We start from the raw sequence: 25,444 nt of genomic DNA, 5'->3' as shown, positions 1-25,444 counted from the left end.
CATGCAGGAAAGCATGGGTCTTTCCTGGGTAACATTTACATAACTAGAAAGAGTAACAAACTGGATAACATTACATCTTTTACAATTTGTAACATACAATAAGGAAAGCATGGGACTTTCCTGGTAACACATGATAAGTAAATAGAATAGTTCAACCAGTCAGATAACCAACTATACATTTTCACATGAATAAACATATTTTCAGTGTACAAACTTACTATACTTTACATTTGTGAAACAATAACCAACTTTTAAGAAAATACAGGTTTTTCTTGGTGTACATAACATTTCAGAACAGAAAGGAAATCGATACATTTTCATAAAACAAAACCGCTTATGAACTCACCAGCTTTATGCTGATTTTCAAACCGCTTGTGTTCTCAGGTCAGCGTTAGAACAGGTACCCGAAGATCCTTTTGCTCGAAGACGGTGTACATGAAGATCCGTTCCTTTTGTTTATATATATAATGTATCACGACTGTATAAACTTTACTTTTGAAACAACTGTAAAACTTTTATTATGTAATGTAATGGTTGCTTTACTTTACTTACTATGTGCATTGGATTTGATACTCAACGTGGTAGTCAACCACGGAAATGTTTTCCGCCTTCGGTTTTCGGGGTGTGACATTATCCTAGTCTATATAAGTATTTTTGTATTTGGGATTTTGTCAAACAATAACCGAACGATATGACTTGAACCCGCCTCCGTGAAGCACAATGAAAATTTTTTGGTGCTTGTTGTCCTAACGAAGCTTCATCGAGTTTGTGATAAAAAGAGTAAAATAAAAACAAGAAGTTGTCGTCAAATTTTGTTTCGACAAACGATAGTTGTAGCTAGCAACCTCAGATGGGGTTGTGTCAACTCGTATAGATCTATACATACATTCTTTGCTCACAAAAGATTAATTTTTATTACAGATGACTTCACTAAGTTGGTGTCTTAGTTTGATGAATGAGAAACTTCCACAACAATCCCACGTTTTTGTTACAATTCCCATTTGTTTATGTTCGGAAACCTATTTTAAAAGTTCAATTACTTTTAAAATAATCAAAATGGTTTCCTGTCCAAATTTTGAGAGCACATTGGCTCTAAGTAACCATAACCAACACATTTCTAATCATTTATACCCTAATAATTTTCATATGATTATTTTATGAACACCTTATTATAATTAACATCTTTATGTCCTTAAAGTGTGTAAATTAAACAATGTCATAAGCTGTGTTTCTCTTATCTACAACAAGTCTTTATTTATGTATTTAAAGACTTATAATCACTTATAAGTTTTTATGAAATGTTTGATTTAAAATCATAAGTTTTCATGACATATTTGATGGTTTTTCATGCATTAACTATAAATAAGAGTATTATTTGAACAAAAAATTTCATGTAAAACAGAAAGTTGCCATAACACCAATATGACATCATATATATATATATATATATATGTGTGTGTGTGTGTGTGTGTGTGTATGTATATAAACCTAAATAGTATGCTTTTAAGATTAAATCTACTTTATATGTGTACCCCCCCCCCCCCCCCCCGAAAATATTAAAAAACAATAAAATAGGGCTGTAGATACTCGTGTTTGTCGTGTGAAGTTATTCGGTTTGAGAAGGATTTGTGAGGTTTTCGGTTCCACCCAAGCTAGTGATTTGAGTACTTTTTGGGATTTATTAAAACATACAGACATATATTTACTAATAATTTTGATGTTTATCAAGCTTTAACACACTTAAACAAGTGACTTTTATGGCAATTGGAAATAGTAAAGTCAAAAAATTACCTAGCTTTTACTTAGATCTAAAGTGTATTTCCAAAAGGAGGTTGAAACCCATGCTTTTTGAAGGATGAAAGGTAAATATTTTTGGGTTTAAAGTACTTGAAAACAACAATTTATGGGCTGCTATGATTCTAAAGATGGACAACAAATTGGAAGACTTTTATGGGTTGTTTTGATGCTCGAAAACAACCACTATTTTGGGTGGTTCTTGTCTCGAAATTTCCAACAAAGAAGCCAGAAAAAGAGTGGTTTAGCTACTATTCTGAGTACCTACTTTGGAGCCTAAAAAACACTAACTTCAGAGGTGATTTGAGGTGAAAATACCAAGCAAAAGGAATGTCCAAAGGGATGAAATGGTGGTTGAAAATCGAGGGGCAACAACCTTCTTCTTGCTCTCAGTTTTAGTGGGTTTCGAAGGGGTGTGTGGGGATGAAAAATAATGATGTTTGAGAGCTTTTCTTGAGAAAGTTTTTTTTTGGAAAAAGGAAGGAAGAGATGAGAATGAGGAGAGCTCGAGATTTATAAGAGAAGATGAAGGAGGATAAGAACTAATCTTTGGTAACATTTGATGTGCTCACATCGTGTGTATATATATATATATATATATATATATATATATATAATAGCATTGTAATTTTTATGTATTGGAAATTAAATGTTTATATTTGAGTTTTTTTATTTATAAACATTTAGGTACATTTTAATTATGCCTCATAATAATCTATTTTATATTTTCATAAATTAAATATAGGTTGATTGAACAAGATATAATTTTGTGATATTTAGCTGCTTGAGAAATATTGCTAACCATGTTCCGTTGTTTTGGTTCGTATAATTTTCAAATTTCGATCCATCACAAGTATTAGGTAGAAGTTTGAATATAGAATTTTAATTACTCATAAACCGTAGACGTGTTGAAATAATAATTAAATTTTGCGTTTGAATGACGTTATTTGTTAGATATCACGAACCGTTTTTAGTTCGAAATAATATGTCGTAACAGAATTTATCAATAGTCACTAGTTTTATTTTCACAAGATCATTTCCAAATAAAACATGTTAAATTCAACAAACCATTTTTGATATTGGTTGAGTTAGAATCAGGTGGAGTGTGCTCTCACGACGTAACCAAGGGCCGGTCACAATATAAGACTTAATGTTGGACAATATTGGTTGTTGACTTTGACTTTGAACGTTAACTTTTGGTATGGGTTGACTTTTGGTTAAATTTCTATTTTTAGAAGGTAGGTTTAAGGTTTACCTTGTGTGGGTTATTAGATGGTTTTTGACACTCATTCATTGGTTGGGAGTGAACTCTTAGATGTGGACTGAGTTGAATTTTTAGCACATCAACTACGTTATGGGTTACCTGTAACTCACTACCTTATGGGCTACTTGTAAATCTTCTCCCCTATTATTGCACCGCGGATTACTAGATGGGCGAAATGGGAACCTATTTTTACATACTCAAAATAAACAAGTTTGGTATTAAAATGAAGAATAAAATGAAATGAGACATGTTAAAGAAAATGGGTAATAAATAATTTTATTGACTGAAACAAATGAAAACGCATGTGTTAATTAATCTCAGGGCCATGTCAAGAAAATGGATTAGAAAAAATATATTTGGTATTTATAACTATTTAATATTAGTGTCACTTCTAAAAACAATATAAACAATATGATTATTTATACATATGTGAAACATATTTTAATTAAATATTTATAGGTCAATGTTATATAAATTTATAATTAAACAAATGATTTTATGTACAACTTTTAAATATTTATATAAACTAATTTATATTAACTAGTTATATTATGGATTGTGGGCATGAGGATATTAAAACCAAATATCTTGTAGAAAATGCAAAAAGAATATCATGTATAAATATTCCCATTCGAATTTTAATACCTACACACAAGCATGTATTGATTTGTTGGATTTCTTTGTACATTCTATTTATACCTACACACAAGCAACTTAATTTGTCCGGGTTAATTTTTAGCAATAATCACAATTTTTTTGCAACGATCAAATGGATCTTCATCTATGGATTATAACGAAGATGATGGTCATTTTGTCTGAAGTAATTTTCTTGCTTAGAGTTAGTGATGCAACTCAAAATGCTAGATTTGATGAAAATTATAAGATAATTTGGGGAAATCAGCATGTTCAACTTCTTAATCAAAGGCAAGAAGTTCAGTTGACATTGGATAAATCCTCAGGTTTTCTACTAATTCATATATTTTGTTTTCTGAATGAATAATCTTTACTTGTTTTCTCAAAGTAATTATTTAGATTTTATATTAAATTTGTTTTATCACTAACAAAAATAATAATAAGTTTACATAACCATATTATTCTGGTTATCAAATATTCAAAAGAGAATCATATATATATATATATATATATATATATATATATATATATATATATATATATATATATATATATATATATATATATATATATGATAAATAAACTCCATCACTTTTCGAAATATTAATTTGATGAGTTTGTTTAGTAGGATCCATTATTTTGTTACTATATAGATGAATTTGATTCAAGGATTATGATGGAGTTCTTTACTTTTCTCACAATTTTGAGAATTCTTTTTAAGATGACTTGTTTTCTATGTTACGTACCAATCGATCAAGTCTTTTTGACTAAAAAGTTAAGGTTAATCGTAGATATGACAATTTTTTTAGATGTTAAGAAAATTGTAAGACCATATGTCGTTAGAATAGATAAGTCACGAACCACGAACACTTCGACTTCGACGCAACAAATTTACATTTCCTAAAATATTGTTAATCCTTTTATTTATGTATTTTTTTTCTACTTTTTAGAGCTTTATTTTTATCGGAAAAAATAAATATACCAAAATACATAAATTCCATGATCTATAAATACACATTTATATCGATACATAAACATAATAAATTTAATCAATGTGGTCATTAACAAGTGAATGATCACTCCATCCAACTTTTACACTTTCACTGTAGTCATTCATAGGTGAGCGACAAATTTCTTTCATATGTGAATCTATTCAAATTCACATGAAAATGTCATACAGTTAAATCATTGGCCTAAAGAATACACATGTATATCTACACTTTTACTCATATCTACACTTGTAACATGTACTTATAAATTTATTTGTAGGTGCTGGATTTGGGTCAAAATTATACTTTGGATCGGGATGCTTTCAAATGAAGATTAAGCTACCGGCTAGAGATTCCGGTGGTATTGTTACTGCATTTTATGTATGTACAAATGCTTTAAACTTGTCTTCATAGTTATATATATATATATATATATATATATATATATATATATATATATATATATATATATATATATATATATAAACCTAACCCTATACAGATATGTTATTGCTTGAACAACAAATATTGTGTGGCCATATGATAATTGATATTTAACAAGAATTTAATAAGAAAATAATCTTGCAAGGTAATGAAAATATGAAAAATCAATTAGTTTAAAAAATTAAATCATTTATAAGGATAGTACGATCTTTTTATGATGGCTTTTTATAATTCTAATTTTGTTATAATAATATTTGTTAATATAATCTTTACAAAGGAAAATGCGTGAGAACAAGAATAAAAGAATAATAACGAGAATGTGTAACCGAATCATTCTCATATAGCACTTGGCACACGGTTACACAATACTTGTGTGTCTTAATATAACATGCTTTTATATATATATATATATATATATATATATATATATATATATATATATATACACACACACTAGACTTATACCAATACGTTGCACATGATTAAAATAATATGATTAATATATATATATATATATATATATATATATATATATATATATATATATATATAATTAACCTATAAATTTTAGATAAAACTTTATTTTCATCACAAAACTCGAATAGAAAAACATAATTTCATGTTCAACACAATAATATAACCAATATCTAAATTTTGTATGTGATTTGTGTATGGAGTGTTTACTAAAATGATTGATCATTTTTATAGTAATGCAATATATACATAAGTAGGAATACAAAAAAATATTAGTAATTTATAATTATTGTAGTAACTGACAATAAATTTGGGAATATTAAAATGTATTGCTTTCAAATCTATACGGTTTGAAATAACAATTTTTCTCTAACCACACGAGTTTGGATGGCCCCTTTTGTAATATAATAGATGAATGTCCTTCCGTTGCGCAAATTAAAAAATATTGTTTAAAATGGTTATGTTATTTACATAAACACTGACGTAATAATTATTCAACTAACTTTGTATATAATCAAAATTCTTTTGAACAATAGTACTCAATGGTCTCTACCCATTGCTTGCACATAAATAAATCAGAATATGATTTTTGATTTAGTGTTATTTTTAATAACTTTTATGATTGATTAGTTTAAAATTTTACTTATATGACCATTTCTAATTTTGATAATAGATATAGATATAAATAAATTTATGTTTCATTTTAATTATTATTATAAAAGAAATAGTTTACTGATAGTATTTTAATGGATTTGATAATTTGATTGATGTTTGTATTCAACACGATTAAAACATTTTAACTATTTAAAAAAATTGATTGTACTTTAAGTTTATTTGAGATCTAGGTTTTGATTTTAAATTTTATATGTATTTAAATTAATAAATTAAATATATTGTATTGATAATTTAAAATTTCTATATAAACATTGTATTTAAACCATATTTAAGCAAACCAACTAAGTATATTAGAATAATATTTCAAATAATCTACCATATTAATGATAATATTTTATATAATAAGTTAAACAATGTTGGAAGTTGAAAAGAGATGGGTTTGAAATCAATATATTATGAGTATATATACATAAAAACACACACACACATATATATATATATATATATATATATATATATATATATATATATATATATATATATATATTAGTCCAAGAAAAAAACTATAATGCAATACGTAAATTGCAAATCCTTCAATCACATGAATCTTTTTTGTGAGAAAAAAGTACTAATATATATATATATATATATATATATATATATATATATATATATATATATAAAAGTAGAAAATATAAAAAGTTAATGGAAATTTAAATGCTATTAATTAACTAATGTACAAGGTAATTTAGGTTTCAAATCAATATAGTTTAATAAAGTAAATTTTATCTAATCACATGAGTTTGAATGCCTTCCTTTATAAGGTACTAGGCGAAAAACGTACAAGAATACAATTGAATAATTAAAAGAAAAACATTTACCAAATTATAATTTAATATTTCTATGTTGAAACCTAATGTTATGTGTAAAACAAACTTATAGTTAACAATTAGTTTTATTAAACATTATAGTTATAACTTTTAAGTCATTGCGACGTATACCACTATTTGATAATTTTATAACCCATTCAAAATTATGTAAATTATATTTCAAAAGTATGATGATCTATATATAATGAATAACACAAATGTATGAAAAATAAGCATTAAAACTTTTAGTAGCTTAAAAATACTCAAACATCCACTGTAAATTTATATTAAGAAACTAAGAATAACAAAAGAAAAATAAACACCACAATCTTTAATAACATAAAACACTAAAACGTCTATTATAACCTATGTATTAGCTCTTCATATTTGAATCACAAATATCTTTAAAAACATAAATCTTTTTATTGAGCAAAACTTTACAATGTTATAAACAAAAGGAAAAAAAGTTATTAGTAATTACTAATTAATAACTATAGGTTGAAAACTATTAATGGAAATTCTTGATTTTTTGTGAGAGTTTCATGAAAGGAAAACAAAAAGTTATTATTTATTACTAATTAATAATCATAAGTTAAAACTCTTGAGTTATGACTAATAAATATATATAAGTTACAAAACTCTAAGGTTTTAGTGTGAGTTTCAAATGAATGTAGTGCTTGGAAATATATTATTATTATTATTATTATTATTATTATTATTATTATTATTATTATTATTATTATCATTATTATTATTTCACATACAAATAATTCGTTTGATGCAACATTTTAATCCTGTAAAATTTTAAACCTAAAGATATTTATTTCTAATTTTATAACATACTTAGGTGGATATATACATTTAACAAATCACATATAATCTATATTTTCACAAATGTTATATGTAATTTGTGTCGTAGTAAGTTGAAAAAAAAACACTTTCATATGAATAATATATCACGATAAGTCAATCATAATTAGATATATATATATATATATATATATATATATATATATATATATATATATATATATATATATAATGTTAAAAATGATGTTATCTTTTAAATGTTGTCTTGTAAATATGTTTTAAAGGATAACCCAACAAAAAAATAATGGAAACTAAATATAATCAAAATAGAAAAACTACAATTAAATAAATAAGAAATTGGATGATTCAATATACATAAAAAAGCGATTACATAAATATACATTTGAATCCAAAGAAATAAACTTTCGTTCGTCTACTCTGGTAAAAAAAATTATATTCGTTTTTTTACTTTTCTTTTTTCCTTTGACACCATTCAACCATAAAAACTTCATGACAATTGTTTACTAACCTGCAATCAAAATGTTTTTCTTGACAAATAAGATTTATAAAGATGTTCGAAGCAAAATATTGATGTTTGGAGCGTCACATTCAAGATTTATTAATACATATAAATCACGTATAAAGATTACATGAGAAAAAGAGTATAAAGAAACAATAGAAAAACTTCACTTGTTTTGCTTGAAGGGAAAAAAATCATATTACAATTACCATTTGTAATGCCATAAATTTTAAATGAACATATTATCTTAACATAGCTTCAATAACCTCTAATATCCAAAAATCCAAATACTAATATCATTATTAATAATAATAGCGAAAACAAATAAAATTAAAATAAACACTTGGTGTGTTACGTCTTCCTCAAAACTCGTCGTCTCCTTTTATTCTGAGCATTATCCTTCTCCTTCCCGCGGCCACTTGCTACATTATTTTTTGTGTTGCGTACATTTAAAGATTCTAATTGGTAAACCTATGACCTAGTGAGTTCGTATTGCAGATACATGTTCATCACTTAAACAAATAGTTTTATCACATATCTTCAGTAAATTATACAACAAAATATATCATCCGATGACATAATTTAAGGTAATGATTAATTATCGATAAAAGAACTAGTGACTCGTTTCCCTTCCCCTTGGTACAACCTATCAATTGTACTCAAGAATTTAAAATATGCAAGAAAATTGGTATCATTCTCCATTCTCATCCCCACTGATCACACACATTCGTCATCCAAAAAAGCACCTGTTTCCAATAAATATGTCATCCAAAAAAGCACGGTTGATAACAAATCAAAAATAACATTTGCATGCAACTATACTTATCATAAAACATACTGTTAATAAATAAATAAAAACCACATAATAAACATATGATAAATATTTATGTGCAACCAACTATAGAACACGAAAAAAAAAACTCACAATGTAACCGATGCTTTGTTGTTAACTTGCACCCTATATTCCACCAAACAAATTTTCTAAAGCAACATCCTAGAAAACATCATATGTGATTGTTTTGATTCCAATATCCATATGTTGCGTTCAGTCGAACAATAATAATCATCCATTTACATTAATTAAAACGTTCCTAATAATGTTAGTAGAAGTACTATACTTCGTTATATTAACATTTTCAAATTAATAAAATTTCACTCTTAAAAATAATACTAAAACAGTTGAACGTTGGATACAAAAATATTGATTTTAACAATAACAATAATAACTAGCACTTTAGTAAAATTTGCATGAACCATTGTTTTTGAAATACTTATTTTCGTTAACATGTTTGAATGAAATTTAAATTTTCAAAGTATTAACGGTTTACGGACCGTTTATGTAACTTTAGCTTTCAAAAAAAATAGTTATATAGGGGATGAATTGAAATGGATGATTTATAGAAATCTACGAATTATCAAACCTCGTAAATTCTAATTTGTTAAAAAATATTACCAAGCCACTCAACACATCTTACATCCCTATATGCTATTTGATATACTTTACTATTTCCCTTTTGTTTTTAACTTAATTTTCTACAACCCACCAAAAAGAAAAAGACTCAAATATTTTCTAACTCGAGTCTCGACTATTCTTCATAAAAACTGCAGTTTGATTTTCATCAAAACCTTGATAAACAATTTTATATATATATATATATATATATATATATATATATATATATATATATATATAGTCAAATTAACGACTATCGGCCAAAACAGACACATGAAGTGTAACTAAAACTTGTAAGGCTTGTATATAAGCTTACTCAACCAACCAAATCGAGCTTAAATCAAAGAACATACCTTAATTACAAACAAAATACCGAAAATCTTCACAAACTTTCTTCTCCGATTTTACCCTTTTTCACAATTCTAGTTGATTTCTCGAGCTCTTTACAATGCCTAAACTCTTGGACATTATAATCCCTTCAAATGCTCGGATTTATTTTGCAAATCAAGATGACAGTTTTAGGGTTTAAAGCTAATCACATCATTATTGCGACATAAACCATTTCTTCAACTCTTCATATTTGGAACTACATAAAAGTTTTTTGTGAGAAATATTACTAATATTTTAACCAAAAATACTTGAACTATAAGAAAGCTTTTTGAATCACAATAACTTCATGACGAATTTTTGTAAGAAATATGTACTAATATAGCCACATCTATAATGAGAGAATACAACCCATTATTGGAAATTTATAAATATTATAAATATTTTTAATCAAGGAATATAAAATGTCATGTAGGTTTAAAATCAATATGGTTTGAGAAAACCAAATATCTTTAACCACCTGATTTAGAATGACCTCCTTTATATATATATATATATATATATATATATATATATATATATATATATATATATATATATAAAGAAGGTTCACATGATAAATAGAATAAAGTGAGAATATGAAACTAATCCAAGCCTTATGGTAAAAAAAAACATGTGGTGAAACTTTAAAATGTCTATAACTATTCAAAATCATAACCATAAAAATTATTTTTCACTTGTAATATGATTAAAACCATAAATGAGTAAAAACTTAACCTAACAACCCTTAAAGATCAATGATTTATGCATATGATAGTATGCTTCTCATTATTTTGAGTTAATGTAGTTATTTCTAAATACAACTGTTCACGAAGAAATGGACTTTGAGTTCCTGGGAAATCGGCCGGATTTCCATTACTACAAATTGCTATGGAACGACCATCAAGTTGTGTACGCGTGTATCCTCTTTTATTGGAAATTACATACATCATATAGATATCGAAATTTAAAGGTTTTGTTAGCTTGATTGTTTCCAATGATCAAGAAAAGAAAACCAACCATTTTATAAACCAATATATTTACTAATGGTTACATTTTATATTCATTTCAGGTTCTTTGTAGATGACACACCAATAAGAGTATATAAGAACAACATAATTAGAGGTGTTGGGTACCCTAATCATACATTGCAAGTGATTACGAGCTTCTGGGATGGATCAAGTTGGGCTACTGATGGTGGAAAAACGAAGGTTAATTATTCAAATGCACCATTCCACGTCAATTTCCAAGATTTTAACATTGATGGGTGCATCTCGATGCCGAATAGTCCTAATAAGGATTGTGCTTCTCAAAAGTATTGGTGGAACAATAAAAAATATTGGCAATTGAACCCCCAACAACTGAAATCATTAGAAAATGTAAGAAAAAAGTATATGACATATGACTATTGTACTGATAAGAGTAGGTATCCTACCCCTCGTCCAGAGTGTAGTTAAAAATGATGGGTAATAATTTGTATTACATTAATTAGATATTTTATAACTATAGAAATAAAACTAAATGATTATGGTCTATCATTTCGTAAGATGTACAAATTAGGAAGGATAAGATTTCATATAATTTTTTACAATTTACTTTAAAGATATAATTACAACAATACCCCATAATTTAAAAGACTTTTTAGATTATAAAGTTCTTGAAAAAGACTAGGACGATTTTCAAAGTTTTTATGATGATTTATTTTTAATTGAAAGACTGAATCGCTTACTGGGTATGTAAAAATAAAAATATAACTCAAACAATTAGTAATTAACTCAAATACATATATTGCTATTTGCTAATTAACAACCCCTTTTTCATTTGGTGGTAATTTCCAAGGGATGTTGCTATGGATTTTCGGGGGATTTTGCTATGGACAGAGATTGTGATTTTTGGTAAACCATAGGGACCATTTATGTAAATTCGTTTTCATTTGATAACCAAGTTATATCCCCATCCAATGAGAGAATGCACAAGAGCATGCTTAATTGGTCTCCATTTTCTTTCATTGTCCCCTTTTCTTATCTGCTCGTTTTCTGTTCCTCTAGCCATATAAATAAAATGCCCCATCCACCATATGTAGGACATGCATAAGACAGCTCCTCATTGGACTCTACGTCTCACATACAGTTCTAAGATAAGATGGTTCTCTTCTTCCTAGAGAAATTATTTCCATGTATAGACCATTTAACTTGATGTTTCGAGCATGCTCCATATGCTCATGTATTAGGAAAGTTCTAACGATTCTATTTTATGACATTAGCTAGGACCCAAGTTGAGAACCGCAAGCGATACAAAGGATTGGGTAGCCACTGAATCAAACAACACCAAAACAGAAATATCGTTCATGAGGAACGGTCCTAAAATAAAACACATAAATATAAGTAGCAATTCAATATAATTAAAAGATAAGGAGAATATACTTACCCGTCACCACATCTAATGCCACGCAAGCCTCCTCGGCCGTCAACTGGAAAGCCCTGCTGCTCACCAAAGGCGCATCCATCTTAACGTGGCGGCTGTCAGTAATCCGAAGAGTTACAGGAGCCGGTGCTGACACTGGTCCTTCTGCAAGCAAATTCAGACAATGGGCCTTCTTGTGGCCCCTCCTAGCTGCAATGGAAGAAAATTAGATCAGATACCAGGGTGGTGGTGGTAGCAGTGCAATCCATACTAATATGACCCGTCCGGCCACACTTGAAGCAACCAGAACCACCCACCCTGCACAATACATTGTGCATCCTATTGCACTAGCCACAACAGCCCCAACCCTGTTGGCCCTTCACAGGTGCAAACTCAACCCTGAACCCGGTCACAAAATCTCTTTCTTGAACCCCATGATACAGGAGCCTCATCCGGCTTCCTCTTCCTCTCCATCTTGAAATTAATCTCCTTCTCCCTAGCCCTCGCTATCATATCATCTAGTGCCTTGAACTGGATCGGATCATAAACCGCTGAATATTGCTCCTCAACATCTCGTGATACCTCGCCTTCTTCATCTCCTCATCCGCCACATATGATGGAGATCTTGAAACTCTCGTGCCAACTGCTGCAGCTCAATCACCGGTGCAAACTCAACCCTGATCCCGGTCGCAAAATCATCCCATTTCATCATATCAATAGCCTGGTCACCAAAAACACGTCCCACCTCCCCCCACCAATCTCGTGACCTGTTTTTCAGAAGTCAAGAAACAAGTCTGACGTTTGCCTCCTCGGGGAAACTACTGGTATGGAAGGCGTTAACAACATCCGCTAACCACATCCTGCTCACTATCCATTCATTCGCCACATGATAGTTTGGAGCTCCACATGCCCAGAACTCCCTAAAGGTCAAAGAATGTGCTCCCATCAAGGCCACCATCTCAAAATGAATCGAGCTCAACCGATCATCCAAAATCTCTATAATTCCCTCCTTAACCGTACCAAAGATCATAGGAGTCTCCTAAAGAATGTAACGCGTAATATCAGATGAAATGCACTCCTTCATCTGCTCATCCAATTGCCCAACTCTAGGTCCTGAGCCCGAGCCCTCCCTGCACTAGAACTGCCAATATGTCTGCCCCGTAGAGTCACCATATTGAAACTAGAACTACATCGTGCATCCTGTTGCACTTGCCACAACATCCGCAACCCAGTTGGCCCTTCACCGATGCAAGACTCGCCTTTTATTTTGATTATTCATTATGGTGTTTATTACTTTGATATAACACACTTGTATTTAAAATTATAGTATTAATGCAATGGTTGATTGTGACAACCCGATGTTTCAACTCTTTGTAATGGCCTAATAGGTCAAGTATTGTAAACATTTTTGAGTTAATAAAATTAACTTTGATAATAAAATGTCCAAAAAGTTTCTATTTAAATTCTTCTATGTTTAAATATCAATAAACCATGATCGTACGTAAAAAGAACGCCCATATCCGACTTCGTATATTGAAGTTATGATTTTTCCAAGTTCAGCTTAGCAACAGACAGCTAAAAACTCGAAACGGAGATCGAGCGACATTTGGCTGGAATGACCTAAACGAGAATCGAAGGTCTCGACAATGGTATTTCAACGGTAAAAAGTCTGGCAAAAACCGCCGTCAGATAAAGAAGTTATGAATTTTTAAAGAAATTCCTTAATCACATCATTTTAATAAATAAATAATAAAAATAATTTCAGAATTTGCCAATGGAATCTATACAAAAGTTGTAGATCGTAGTCTCACCTTCGTGGAGATATAAAGAACGTCGAAAACGGAGTTCGTATGAAGGAGATATGAATTTTTGAAGTTTGATACATAATTTATATATAATTTTTATTAAAAATTCGGTATTATCCGAAGAGGAGTCAGCCTAGGGCCGAGGTACGCGCCGCGTACCCTCGTACGCCCTGCGTACTCGAGGCCACGGCCTCGGATCGTCCACGTCGCCCTATGCGAAGCTACCCGACCCGTCGTCCCATCCGACCCGCTCCATCCGAAATACGTAAGCGATGACGTACGGGTACGCGCTGCGTACGCCCGTATGCCCCGTTTACGGAGGCGGTTCAGCATCCCTATAAAAGGTATGCGAGCCTTTCCGAAAAATTTGTTCATTTTCTCTCTTTCTCTCACGATCTTGCATCGATTTCCGTGCCCGCTCAAACCCGAAGCTCAGGTCTTTTTGCTCAAGTCCTGAGAGTCGATTTTACTCCCGAGATTCCCGAGAATCCCGAGAAAAATCTGTTTCCCGAGACGAAACTCTGCCCGGTTTTCGATCTCGCTATCTTCAAGCTTCCAAGTGAGTTCATACCCCTTTATTCAACCTTTGAAATGCTTTTTAATGTTTTAAATACTTTATGGGGGGGATACAAGTTAAACACTTATAGTTATTGCTTCGATCACATGTGATTGCATTAATCACATGTGATTAATAATTAGGAAACCAATGATTTTATCACTGTTCAAACTGTTTTACTTCAAAATGTTTTACAAACTCTTTTACTTATCAAATTCTTTATTGTAAACTTTGTTTTACTACTTATAAATTTGCATGCCCATATATGTATAAATGTATAAATAATGTTTAAAGGGCTTAGGAAAGCCACCTGTCCTATTTCCTTTTCCTCGATTTGGATGTGGTCTGGTGGAATTTCGGGTGACCATCCGAGGGTCGTTTCAATATTAGTTATATATCATATATACATGTATAGACATAAAAGTACTTCCATATTCATACTTATTAGCACATCATTAGTAAGTTACCATCGGGGTAACACAGGATCACACTACTATAATTTCTAGATCAACGAGTCAGTTCATTTAGGAGTCAATACTTATTACTAAGAGAACATATACAACGATACTAGAACAAGTAATATTATATTACATATACACGAATACGTTAACAATTGTGATCCACTGTATGGGAGCATGTCTTAATTGTCATGACCCGAGTTGTAGCTAGAGTCTCATGGAGGGAGAGCGTGAGTTTGCGTATAGATCTGTACTGGATTGACTATCCTACACCTCGCTGCTAGCTATAGCGGGACTGACAGGTCTGCGGGTGCGAAACGTCATACCTTATTTTTCTACTATACGTTGTCGTTGTTACCAGTCGATAGTATGGTGCAATTTATCACATGATACCTTAATATAAACCCGGTTTAAGGTAGTTAGTACAACAGTAGTTCCTATAAAACAAAACTACCGTACTACAATAATTTACCCATTACATTTTGGTGTTAATCCTCACTTAAACTTTAATATACAAACTATATTTTGTTAAATGATAGTTACACTTGGGAAATTACACACTTTTACATCAAACGAGCATACAAAACAGTTAAGCCTTGGTAGAGGGCTACTTTAACAGAAAATATAGGTTTTTCTAAGAGATTCAAACTTTTACAAATACTTACATACATTTACAACTCATACTTGCGACAGGTTCAAACATTTTGATAATAAACCTCGACACTAAAATACTTATGAATTCACCAGCTTAATGCTGATAAACTCTTTCAAAATAACTTGTATTCTCAGGTCATCAGTAGACAGGTACCGATGCTAGCTTTTGAGAAGATGGAGCGCATTCAAGACTCATCATATTATTTTGATTCACATTATATTTTTGGTGTCTAAAACTGTACGGAACACGCTTGTATTAAAATTTTATATTTAATGCAATGGATGATGTTGTTTGCTTATTTACATTTACTGTGTTGTGATGCTTTACATGACGTCCTCCGCCCCAGAACGTTTCCGCCATTCTTGCTTTTGGGGTGTGACAGATTGGTATCAGAGCATTGTTTATAGTGAAGCAAGTATATCAACCCATAAAAGATATACTAAACTATAAACCCATTTGGGATTAAAACACTTTGACCAAGAGTCTATACTTTAAATACTAAAATTGTTAATTAAGTATACTAGTCTGCATTCATACTAAAACCTGTGTCACAACGACAAGAACAAGAGTATTACGATTGTTAAATATCATAGGTAAGCTAGGGGATGTATGGTCAGTCCTGGGAATGGCATAGCCTGATCAACTATGCTGGTCCGAGGAGTGATTAGCATATGCCCTAGAATAGTTGTGATGTGTTAACAAGTCTAAAAACTTACCAACGATGCCACAAAAAGATCAGTGGAACTTAAACTTAAAATACTATAGGTGTATTTTGTGCTATTAACTACATACATACTATATCTTTATACCTCTCTTCTCGCGTAGATTTAAATGGCTGGATTCCATCACGATGACCCGTACTTTCCAAATGAAGGCAACATAGGAAGGCTCGAAGCAGAGTCTGACGATGAACACCAAATTCCGTTGGATGATCATCAAGCTGAAGGCTTCACGGATGGGTCGGACTCTGAGCCCGAAGTCAACAACCTACCTCCAGTAGGTCAACCCCCAAACAACAACCCTCGACCAGCTTTTCCAGGTCCTACTCCCTTATGGGCAAACAACTTGAATCGTTGGAGTGATGAATAGGGTCAACCCTTACCATACTTTGGGGACCGAAGCTTTTACAACGTCATCAATGGTGGCTCTGCTGACCGAGCCCTGCCTGTCATTATCCGCAGAATAGCTCGTAATGTCGAGCAAGGTCGAGCAGCCATCGACCGGGTCATGGAGATTGATGCCAACTCAAGTGTCAACACAGTCCGCATCCGCCGTCTTGAAGAAGACATGGAACGGACCCGGAGAACAAATGAAACCCTACAGCAACATTTGGTTGCCTCTCAAGCTGAAGTCATGGAACTCCGAGCTCGTCAAAGTGCTCATGAGCAACACCTTCAAGAGGTGGTCCGTCAAATGAGAGACCTCAGGGTTCTCCCGAGGAATACTCATCGCCGTTAGATGATGTCTAGTACATCATTATCTTTTGGGTTAAGGATTAGCCTTTAACATCTGTGCTCTAAGTAGCAGTTGTCTGTAAAATATTCCTAACTTTCAGTACTCTAATTAGGAATCTAAGAACTGTCAAACTTTTCTATATGGTATGATGTAAGACCTACTGTTAGGTAGATTTTTCCTTGAACTTACTACATCAGTAATACCAGTATTATTGAAATCTATCTAAATTGTGGGAAAAATCTATACACTTGTGTTTTCCAACTAATATTTCTTGTTGTGATTTCAAACACTCATTCAACTGTTGGGCTATGGTTAGTTAGTCCATGAATCACTCTCACGTTGCTTACAAAATGATTCTTACCAATTTTCTTACCTTTATAAACTTATAGCTGAAAGATACCTCCTCGCAAATCTCCCAGGAATAATCCTGCACCACCACCTCCTCCACCTCCGGTCATCGATACAGTAGCCCTAAATGTTGCCGTAGCTGCAGCAGTGACAACTGCCATGGCACAGTATCACTCTTCTGATACCAGCAGAGGTGGAACCCCTATGGAATCAATCCCGGTTGAAACCCCTGTGCGCTCGAGAGAGTGCCCTTACAAGGATTTCACCAACTGCAAGCCGAAGTCCTTTCATGGGACCGGTGGAGTCATTGCCCTCTCGCAATGGTTCGAGAAGACTGAAGCAGTCTTCGAAATATGTTCATGCCCTGCTGCGAGTAAAGTGAAATATGCCGCATGCACCTTTGAAGGAAAGGCCCTGACGTGGTGGAACGGCCATGTTAAATCTCTAACTCTCGTCGTAGCCAACGACATAGGCTGGGAAACGATGAAAGACCTCATGATTGAGGAATACTGCCCGAGGGGCGAGATCCAGAAACTAGAGCAGGAGCTTTGGAGCCTGACCATGAAGGGCACCAATATTGTTGCTTATACCGCCAGGTTCAGCGAACTGGTGGCCCTCTGCCCTAATATGGTTCCCACTGAAGGGAAAAAGATCGAAAGGTACATATGGGGGCTTGTGCCTCCGTATCAGGGGAATGTTCTAGCATCAAACCCCGGTACCTTCGACAGTGCCAAACGATTGGCACAACGACTCATCGACCATGGAGTCAAAACCCCTGCAACCACAACCACCCTAGCCATCCTGGAACTCTCCAAACCCGCTGATACTAAGCGGAAATTCTGGGATGAAAAGAAGAAGAAACAGGCTGCCAAAAAGCAGAAAATTGTGGCAATACATGCCGCAATAACCCCTGCTGCTGCTACTACTACTCCGGTGGGTGGGTATGCTGGAAGTTCGCCCAAGTGCAACAAATGCAACTACCACCACAATGGCCCCTGCCATGAAATGCAGTGCTCTAACTACCACAGGAGAGGACACAGAGTTCGTTTCTGTAAATCTCCGGCGAGACCGATCACCCAAGTCCCCGGCTCTAGCGCGAGCCCGACCTGCTATGGATGTGGCGAAACAGGCCACTATAAGAGGGACTGCCCCAAGGCGAAAAATGCTGGCGGAGCAGGGAGGGTACTAGCGATAGGCCACGGGGAAGCAGTTGCTGACTCGACAGTGGTGAGTGGTACGTTCCTTCTCGATGACTCCTATGCATGCATTCTATTCGATAGTGGAGCGGAGTGAAGCTTCGTAAACCATAAATTTACTCGCATGCTTAATCAACCACCGCACGCACTCAAAGAACTATTCACAGTAGAAATGGCTAATGGAAAAACTGAAAGTACGAGTAGCATATACTTAGGTTGTACCCTAACTCTAGATAACCATTCATTCCCAATCGACCTCATGCCAGTCTTAATAAAAAGTTTCGACGTTATCGTTGGCATGGATTGGTTAAGCCTTCACCGCGCCGACATCATGTGCTACGAGAAAGCAGTCCGTCTAAACCTTCCGTCTAACGAAACTCTTATAGTCTATGGCGACAAACCCGGTGCAAGTCTTCGCATCATATCAAGTATTCAAGCACAGAAGTATCTACATAAGGAATACCATGCATTCCTTGCTCACGTCGTCGACACGAGCCTCGAAACGAAAGAACTAAAGAACATCCCTGTAGTGAGCGACTTCCCCGACATTTTCCCAGAAGAACTACCCGGGTTACCTCCGCAACGACAGGTCGAGTTCAGAATCGACTTAGTCCCAGGAGCTACCCCAGTAGCCAAGTCGCCCTACCGTTTAGCACCAGCTGAGATGCAGGAACTCTCTAGTCAACTTAATGAACTGCTCAGCAAGGGCTTCATAAGACCAAGCTTCTCACCTTGGGGAGCACCGGTCTTGTTCGTTAAGAAGAATGACGGATCATTCCGTATGTGTATTGACTACAGAGAACTCAACAAACTAACAGTCAAGAATCATTACCCTCTGCCTCGCATAGATGATCTATTCGACCAACTACAAGGGGCGAACTACTTTTCTAGATTGATCTGAGATCCGGATATCACTAGTTACGAGTACTAGAGGAGGATATTCCAAAGACAGCCTTCCGAACTCGTTACGGACACTACGAGTTCGTGGTGATGCCATTCGGATTGACCAATGCGCCAGCAGTCTTCATGGATCTGATGAATAGAGTATGCTGACCTTATTTGGATCAGTTCGTCATCGTTTTCATTGACGACATCTTGATCTACTCCCGAAGTAAGAAAGAGCATGGCGATCACCTGCGACAAGTTTTAGAGACATTACGAAAAGAGAAGCTTTATGCGAAGTTCAAGAAATGTGAATTTTGGATCCGGAGATTCGAATTCTTAGGACACGTGGTAAGCGAAGAGGGAATCCACGTGGACCCATCCAAAATTAAAGCCATTGAGAACTGGTCAGCACCTAAGACGCCTACAGAAATTCGCCAATTTCTAGGTCTCGCTGGCTACTACCGCAGATTCATTCAGAACTTTTCTCGAATAGCGAAACCTCTTACAACCCTAACCCAGAAAGGCGTGGTCTTTGACTGGGAAGAGAAACAAGAAAGAGCGTTCCAAACACTCAAACGAGCCTTGTGCACCGCACCAATACTATCCCTTCCCGAAGGAATAGAAGACTTCGTAGTGTATTGCGATGCATCAAACCAAGGGCTCGGGTGTGTTCTGATGCAGCGAGGTAAGGTCATCTCCTATGCCTCGAGACAGTTGAAGACACACGAGGTTAACTACACGACCCACGATCTTGAACTAAGAGCAGTGGTGTTTGCTCTGAAGATCTGGAGAAATTACTTGTATGGAACGAAGAGCACTATCTTTACCGACCACAAGAGTTTACAACACATTTTCGATCAAAAGGAGCTCAACATGAGACAACGACGGTGGGTCGAGCTACTCAGTGATTACGAATGCGATATTCGTTATCATCCGGGTAAAGCCAACGTAGTAGTAGACGCCCTAAGTCGGAAGGAATATTCTAGTCGCAAAATCAAGTCATTGTCAATAACCATCCATTCACACTTGTCTAATCAAATTCAGGCGGCCCAACTTAAAGCCATGAAACCTGAAAAGGTGACAAGTGAATCCCTCGGAGAAATAGACAAGAATTTAGAAGCCAAGGGTGACGGAGTCTTATATTTCATGGATCAGATCTTGACACCGAAACACGGTGGTTTCCGAGACTTGGTCATGACCGAGGCGCACAACTCTCGGTATTCCGTCCACCCAGGTTCAGATAAGATGTATCTGGATCTTAAAAAGCTATACTGGTGGCCTAATATGAAAGCAGAGATTGCAACCTTCGTGAGTAAATGCCTTACTTGCGCAAAGGTTAAGGTCGAGTACCAGAAGCCCTCTGGTTTATTGCAACAACCATAGATCCCGGAATGGAAGTGGGAGCGGATCACTATGGATTTCATAACCAAGTTGCCCAAGGCAACGGGTGGACTTGACACCATATGGGTCATCGTTGATAGATTAACCAAGTCTGCACACTTCCTGCCTATCAAAGAAACCGACAAGATGGAGAAACTGACTAGGACATACATTAGGGAAATCGTACGGCTACATGGTGTGCCTATATCTATTATCTCCGATAGAGATAGTAGGTTCACCTCAAGATTCTGGCAATCACTACAACATTCCCTAGGAACAAGTCTAGACATGAGCACAGCCTACCATCCGCAGACCGACGGACAGAGTGAGAGGACCATCCAAACACTGGAAGATGTGTTGCGAGCCTGCGTGATTGACTTTGGGAAGGCATGGGATACTCATTTACCCCTTGTCGAGTTTTCCTATAATAACAGTTATCACACGAGCATCAAGGCTGCTCCATTTGAAGCCCTCTACGGCCGAAAGTGCAGATCCCCTCTGTGCTGGGCTGAGGTGGGTGATACCCAACTAGCAAGGGGGCAAGCTTTCGACAGTACTCTTACCGATCCGGAAATCATCCGGGAAATGACAGGGAAGATCGTTCAGATCCGTGAACGATTGAAAGCCTCTAGAGACCGACAGAAGAGCTACGCAGATAAACGAAGGAAAGCTTTGGAATTTCAGGTGGGAGACCGAGTCCTTCTCAAAGTCTCACCCTGGAAGGGCTTGATACGCTTCGGCAAGCGTGGGAAGCTTAATCCGAGGTACATAGGGCCTTTCGAGATTCTTGCAAGAGTCAGCCCCGTAGCTTACAAACTCGATCTACCAGGCGCACTTCGTAACGTACATTCTATATTCCACGTATCTAACTTGAAAAAGTGTCTATCCGACGAAACTCTCGTAATCCCACTCGACGAGATCGAGATCAACGAGAGCCTCAATTTTGTGGAAGAACCAGTAGAAATCATGGACCGAGAGGTCAAGCAAACAAAACAAAGTCGCATACCCATCGTGCAGGTTCGCTGGAACGCTAAGCGGGGACCTGAATTCACATGGGAACGCGAAGATCAGATGCAACGCAAGTACCCACATCTGTTTCACTAATCCACGAGTGTTCTCTTACCTTGAATTTCGGGACGAAATTCCCTCTAACGGGGGGATGATGTGACAACCCGATATTTCAACTCTTTGTAATGGCCTAATAGGTCAAGTATTGTAAACATTTTTGAGTTAATAAAATTAACTTTGATAATAAAATGTCCAAAAAGTTTCTATTTAAATTCTTCTATGTTTAAATATCATTAAACCATGATATTACGTAAAAAGAACGCCCAAATCCAACTTCGTATATTGAAGTTATGATTTTTCCAAGTTCAGCTTAGCAACAGACAGCTAAAAACTCGAAACGGAGATCGAGCGACATTTGGCCGGAATGACCTAAACGAGAATCGAAGGTCTCGACAATGGTATTTCAACGGTAAAAAGTCTGGCAAAAACCGACGTCAGATAAAGAAGTTATGAATTTTTAAAGAAATTCCTTAATCACGTCATTTTAATAAATAAATAATAAAAATAATTTCGGAATTTGCCAACGGAATCTAAACGAAAGTTGTAGATCGTAGTCTCACCTTCGCGGTGATATAAAGAACGTCGAAAACGGAGTTCGTAGGAAGGAGATATGAATTTTTGAAGTTTGATAAATAATTTAGATATAATTTTTATTAAAAATTCGGTATTATCCGAAGAGGAGTCAGCCTAGGGCCGAGGTACGCGCCGCGTACCCTCGTACGCCCTGCGTACTCGAGGCCACGGCCTCGAATCGTCCACGTCGCTCTATGCGAAGCTACCCGACCCGCCGTCCCATCCGACCCGCCCCATCCGAAATATGTAAGCGATGACGTACGGGTACGCGCTGCGTATGCCCGTACGCCCCGCGTACGGAGGCGGTTCAGCACCCCTATAAAAGGGATGCGAGCCTTTCCGAAAAATTTGTTCATTTTCTCTCTTTCTCTCACGATCTTGCCTCGATTTCTGTGCCCGTTCAAACCCGAAGCTCTAGTCTTTTTGCTCAAGTCCCGAGAGTCGATTTTACTCCCGAGATTCTCGAGAATCCTGAGAAAAATCCGTTTCTCGAGACGAAACTCTGCCCGGTTTTCGATCTTGCTATCTTGAAGCTTCCAAGTGAGTTCATACCCCTTTATTCAACCTTTGAAATGCTTTTAAATGTTTTAAATACTTTATGGGGGGGGATACAAGTTAAACACTTATAGTTATTGCTTCGATCACATGTGATTGCATTAATCACATGTGATTAATAACTAGGAAACCAATGATTTTATCACTGTTCAAACTGTTTTACTTCAAAATGTTTTACAAACTCTTTTACTTATCAAATGCTTTATTGTAAACTTTGTTTTACTACTTATAAATTTGCATGCCCATATATGTATAGATGTATAAATAATGTTTAAAGGGCTTAGGAAAGCCACCTGTCCTATTTCCTTTTCCTCGATTTGGATGTGGTCTGGTGGAATTTCGGGTGACCATCCGAGGGTCGTTTCAATATTAGTTATATATCATATATACATGTATAGACATAAAAGTACTTCCATATTCATACTTATTAGCACATCATTAGTAAGTTACCATCGGGGTAACACAGGATCACACTACTACAATTTCTAGATCAACGAGTCAGTTCATTTAGGACTCAATACTTATTACTAAGAGAACATATACAACGATACTAGAACAAGTAATATTATATTACATATACACGAATACGTTAACAATTGTGATCCACTGTATGGGAGCATGTCTTAATTGTCATGACCCGAGTTGTAGCCAGAGTCTCTTGGAGGGAGAGTGTGAGTTTGCGTATAGATCTATACTGGATTGACTATCCTACACCTCGCTGCTAGCTACAGCAGGACCGACAGGTCTGCGGGTGCCAAACGTCATACCTTATTTTTCGACTATACGTTGTCGTTGTTACCAGTCGATAGTATGGTGCAATTTATCACATGATACCTTAATATAAACCCGGTTTAAGGTAGTTAGTACAGCAGTAGTTCCTATAAAACAAAACTACCGTACTACAATAATTTACCCATTACATTTTGGTGTTAATCCTCACTTAAACTTTAATGTACAAACTATATTTTGTTAAATGATAGTTACACTTGGGAAATTACACACTTTTACATCAAACGAGCATACAAAACAGTTAAGCCTTGGTAGAGGGCTACTTTAACAGAAAATATTGGTTTTTCTGAGAGATTCAAACTTTTACAAACACTTACATACATTTACAACTCATACTTGCGACAGGTTCAAACGTTTTGATAATAAACCTCGACACTAAAATACTTATGAATTCACCAGCTTAATGCTGATAAACTCTTTCAAAATAACTTGTATTCTCAGGTCATCAGTAGACAGGTACCGATGCTAGCTTTTGAGAAGATGGAGCGCATTCAAGACTCATCATATTATTTTGATTCACATTATATTTTTGGTGTCTAAAACTGTACGGAACACGCTTGTATTAAAATTTTATATTTAATGCAATGGATGATGTTGTTTGCTTATTTACATTTACTATGTTGTGATACTTTACATGACGTCCTCCACCCCAAAACGTTTCCGCTATTCTTGGTTTTGGGGTGTGACATTGATGTTGTTGCTTGTTTACTACTTTACATTGTTGTGATACTTTACATGACGTCCTCCGCCCCAGAACGTATCCAATGTTCTCTGTTTTGGGGTGTGACAGGGGAGTTGTCAATCCAAAGCAATACTAAGCTGAGTAAGACTAAGAGCCTGAGTACAGAGGCAGATATAGCTGATATGAGCCGAGTACCTTACGCTTTCGAAATCGGTTCTATCATGTACGCTATGACTTGTACTCGCCCTAATGTGACCTTAGCTTTCAGCATGGGCAACAGATATCAAGGGAACCCTAGCAGTGCTCATTGGATTGCAGTTAAAAATATTCTTAAGTACCTATGAAGGACCAAGGAATAGTTTCTAGTCCTCAGTGGGAGTGATGACTTAAGGGTACGAGGGTACA

General features: G+C 34.8%; 1 protein-coding gene across 1 annotated transcript; it reads left to right on the top strand.

The window, feature by feature from the left end:
- Window positions 1-3,827: 3,827 nt before the first annotated feature.
- Window positions 3,828-11,688, top strand: LOC145029870 (xyloglucan endotransglucosylase/hydrolase protein 2-like). The gene is made up of 4 exons (XM_078978321.1): window positions 3,828-4,017; window positions 4,961-5,061; window positions 11,040-11,143; window positions 11,304-11,688. The coding sequence occupies exons 1-4, from the start codon at window positions 3,828-3,830 to the stop codon at window positions 11,686-11,688; spliced, it is 780 nt and encodes a 259-aa protein (XP_078834447.1).
- The last annotated feature ends 13,756 nt before the right edge of the window (window positions 11,689-25,444 follow it).

The sequence above is a fragment of the Lactuca saligna genome, chromosome 2 (genome assembly GCF_052625555.1).
Source record: "Lactuca saligna cultivar CGN05327 chromosome 2, ASM5262555v1, whole genome shotgun sequence".
Lineage (NCBI taxonomy): Eukaryota > Viridiplantae > Streptophyta > Magnoliopsida > Asterales > Asteraceae > Lactuca > Lactuca saligna.
Note: the sequence above shows the minus strand (reverse complement) of the source record. Positions and strands in the feature narration are given on the sequence as shown.

Excerpts from the sequence above, each read along its gene's own strand:
- LOC145029870 (XM_078978321.1), top strand. The coding sequence starts at position 3,828 with ATGGATCTTCATCTATGGATTATAACGAAGATGATGGTCATTTTGTCT. Across the intron at positions 4,018-4,960 it reads GACATTGGATAAATCCTCAG|GTGCTGGATTTGGGTCAAAA; the intron begins GTTTTCTACTAA and ends ATTTATTTGTAG. Across the intron at positions 5,062-11,039 it reads GTATTGTTACTGCATTTTAT|TTATTTCTAAATACAACTGT; the intron begins GTATGTACAAAT and ends GAGTTAATGTAG.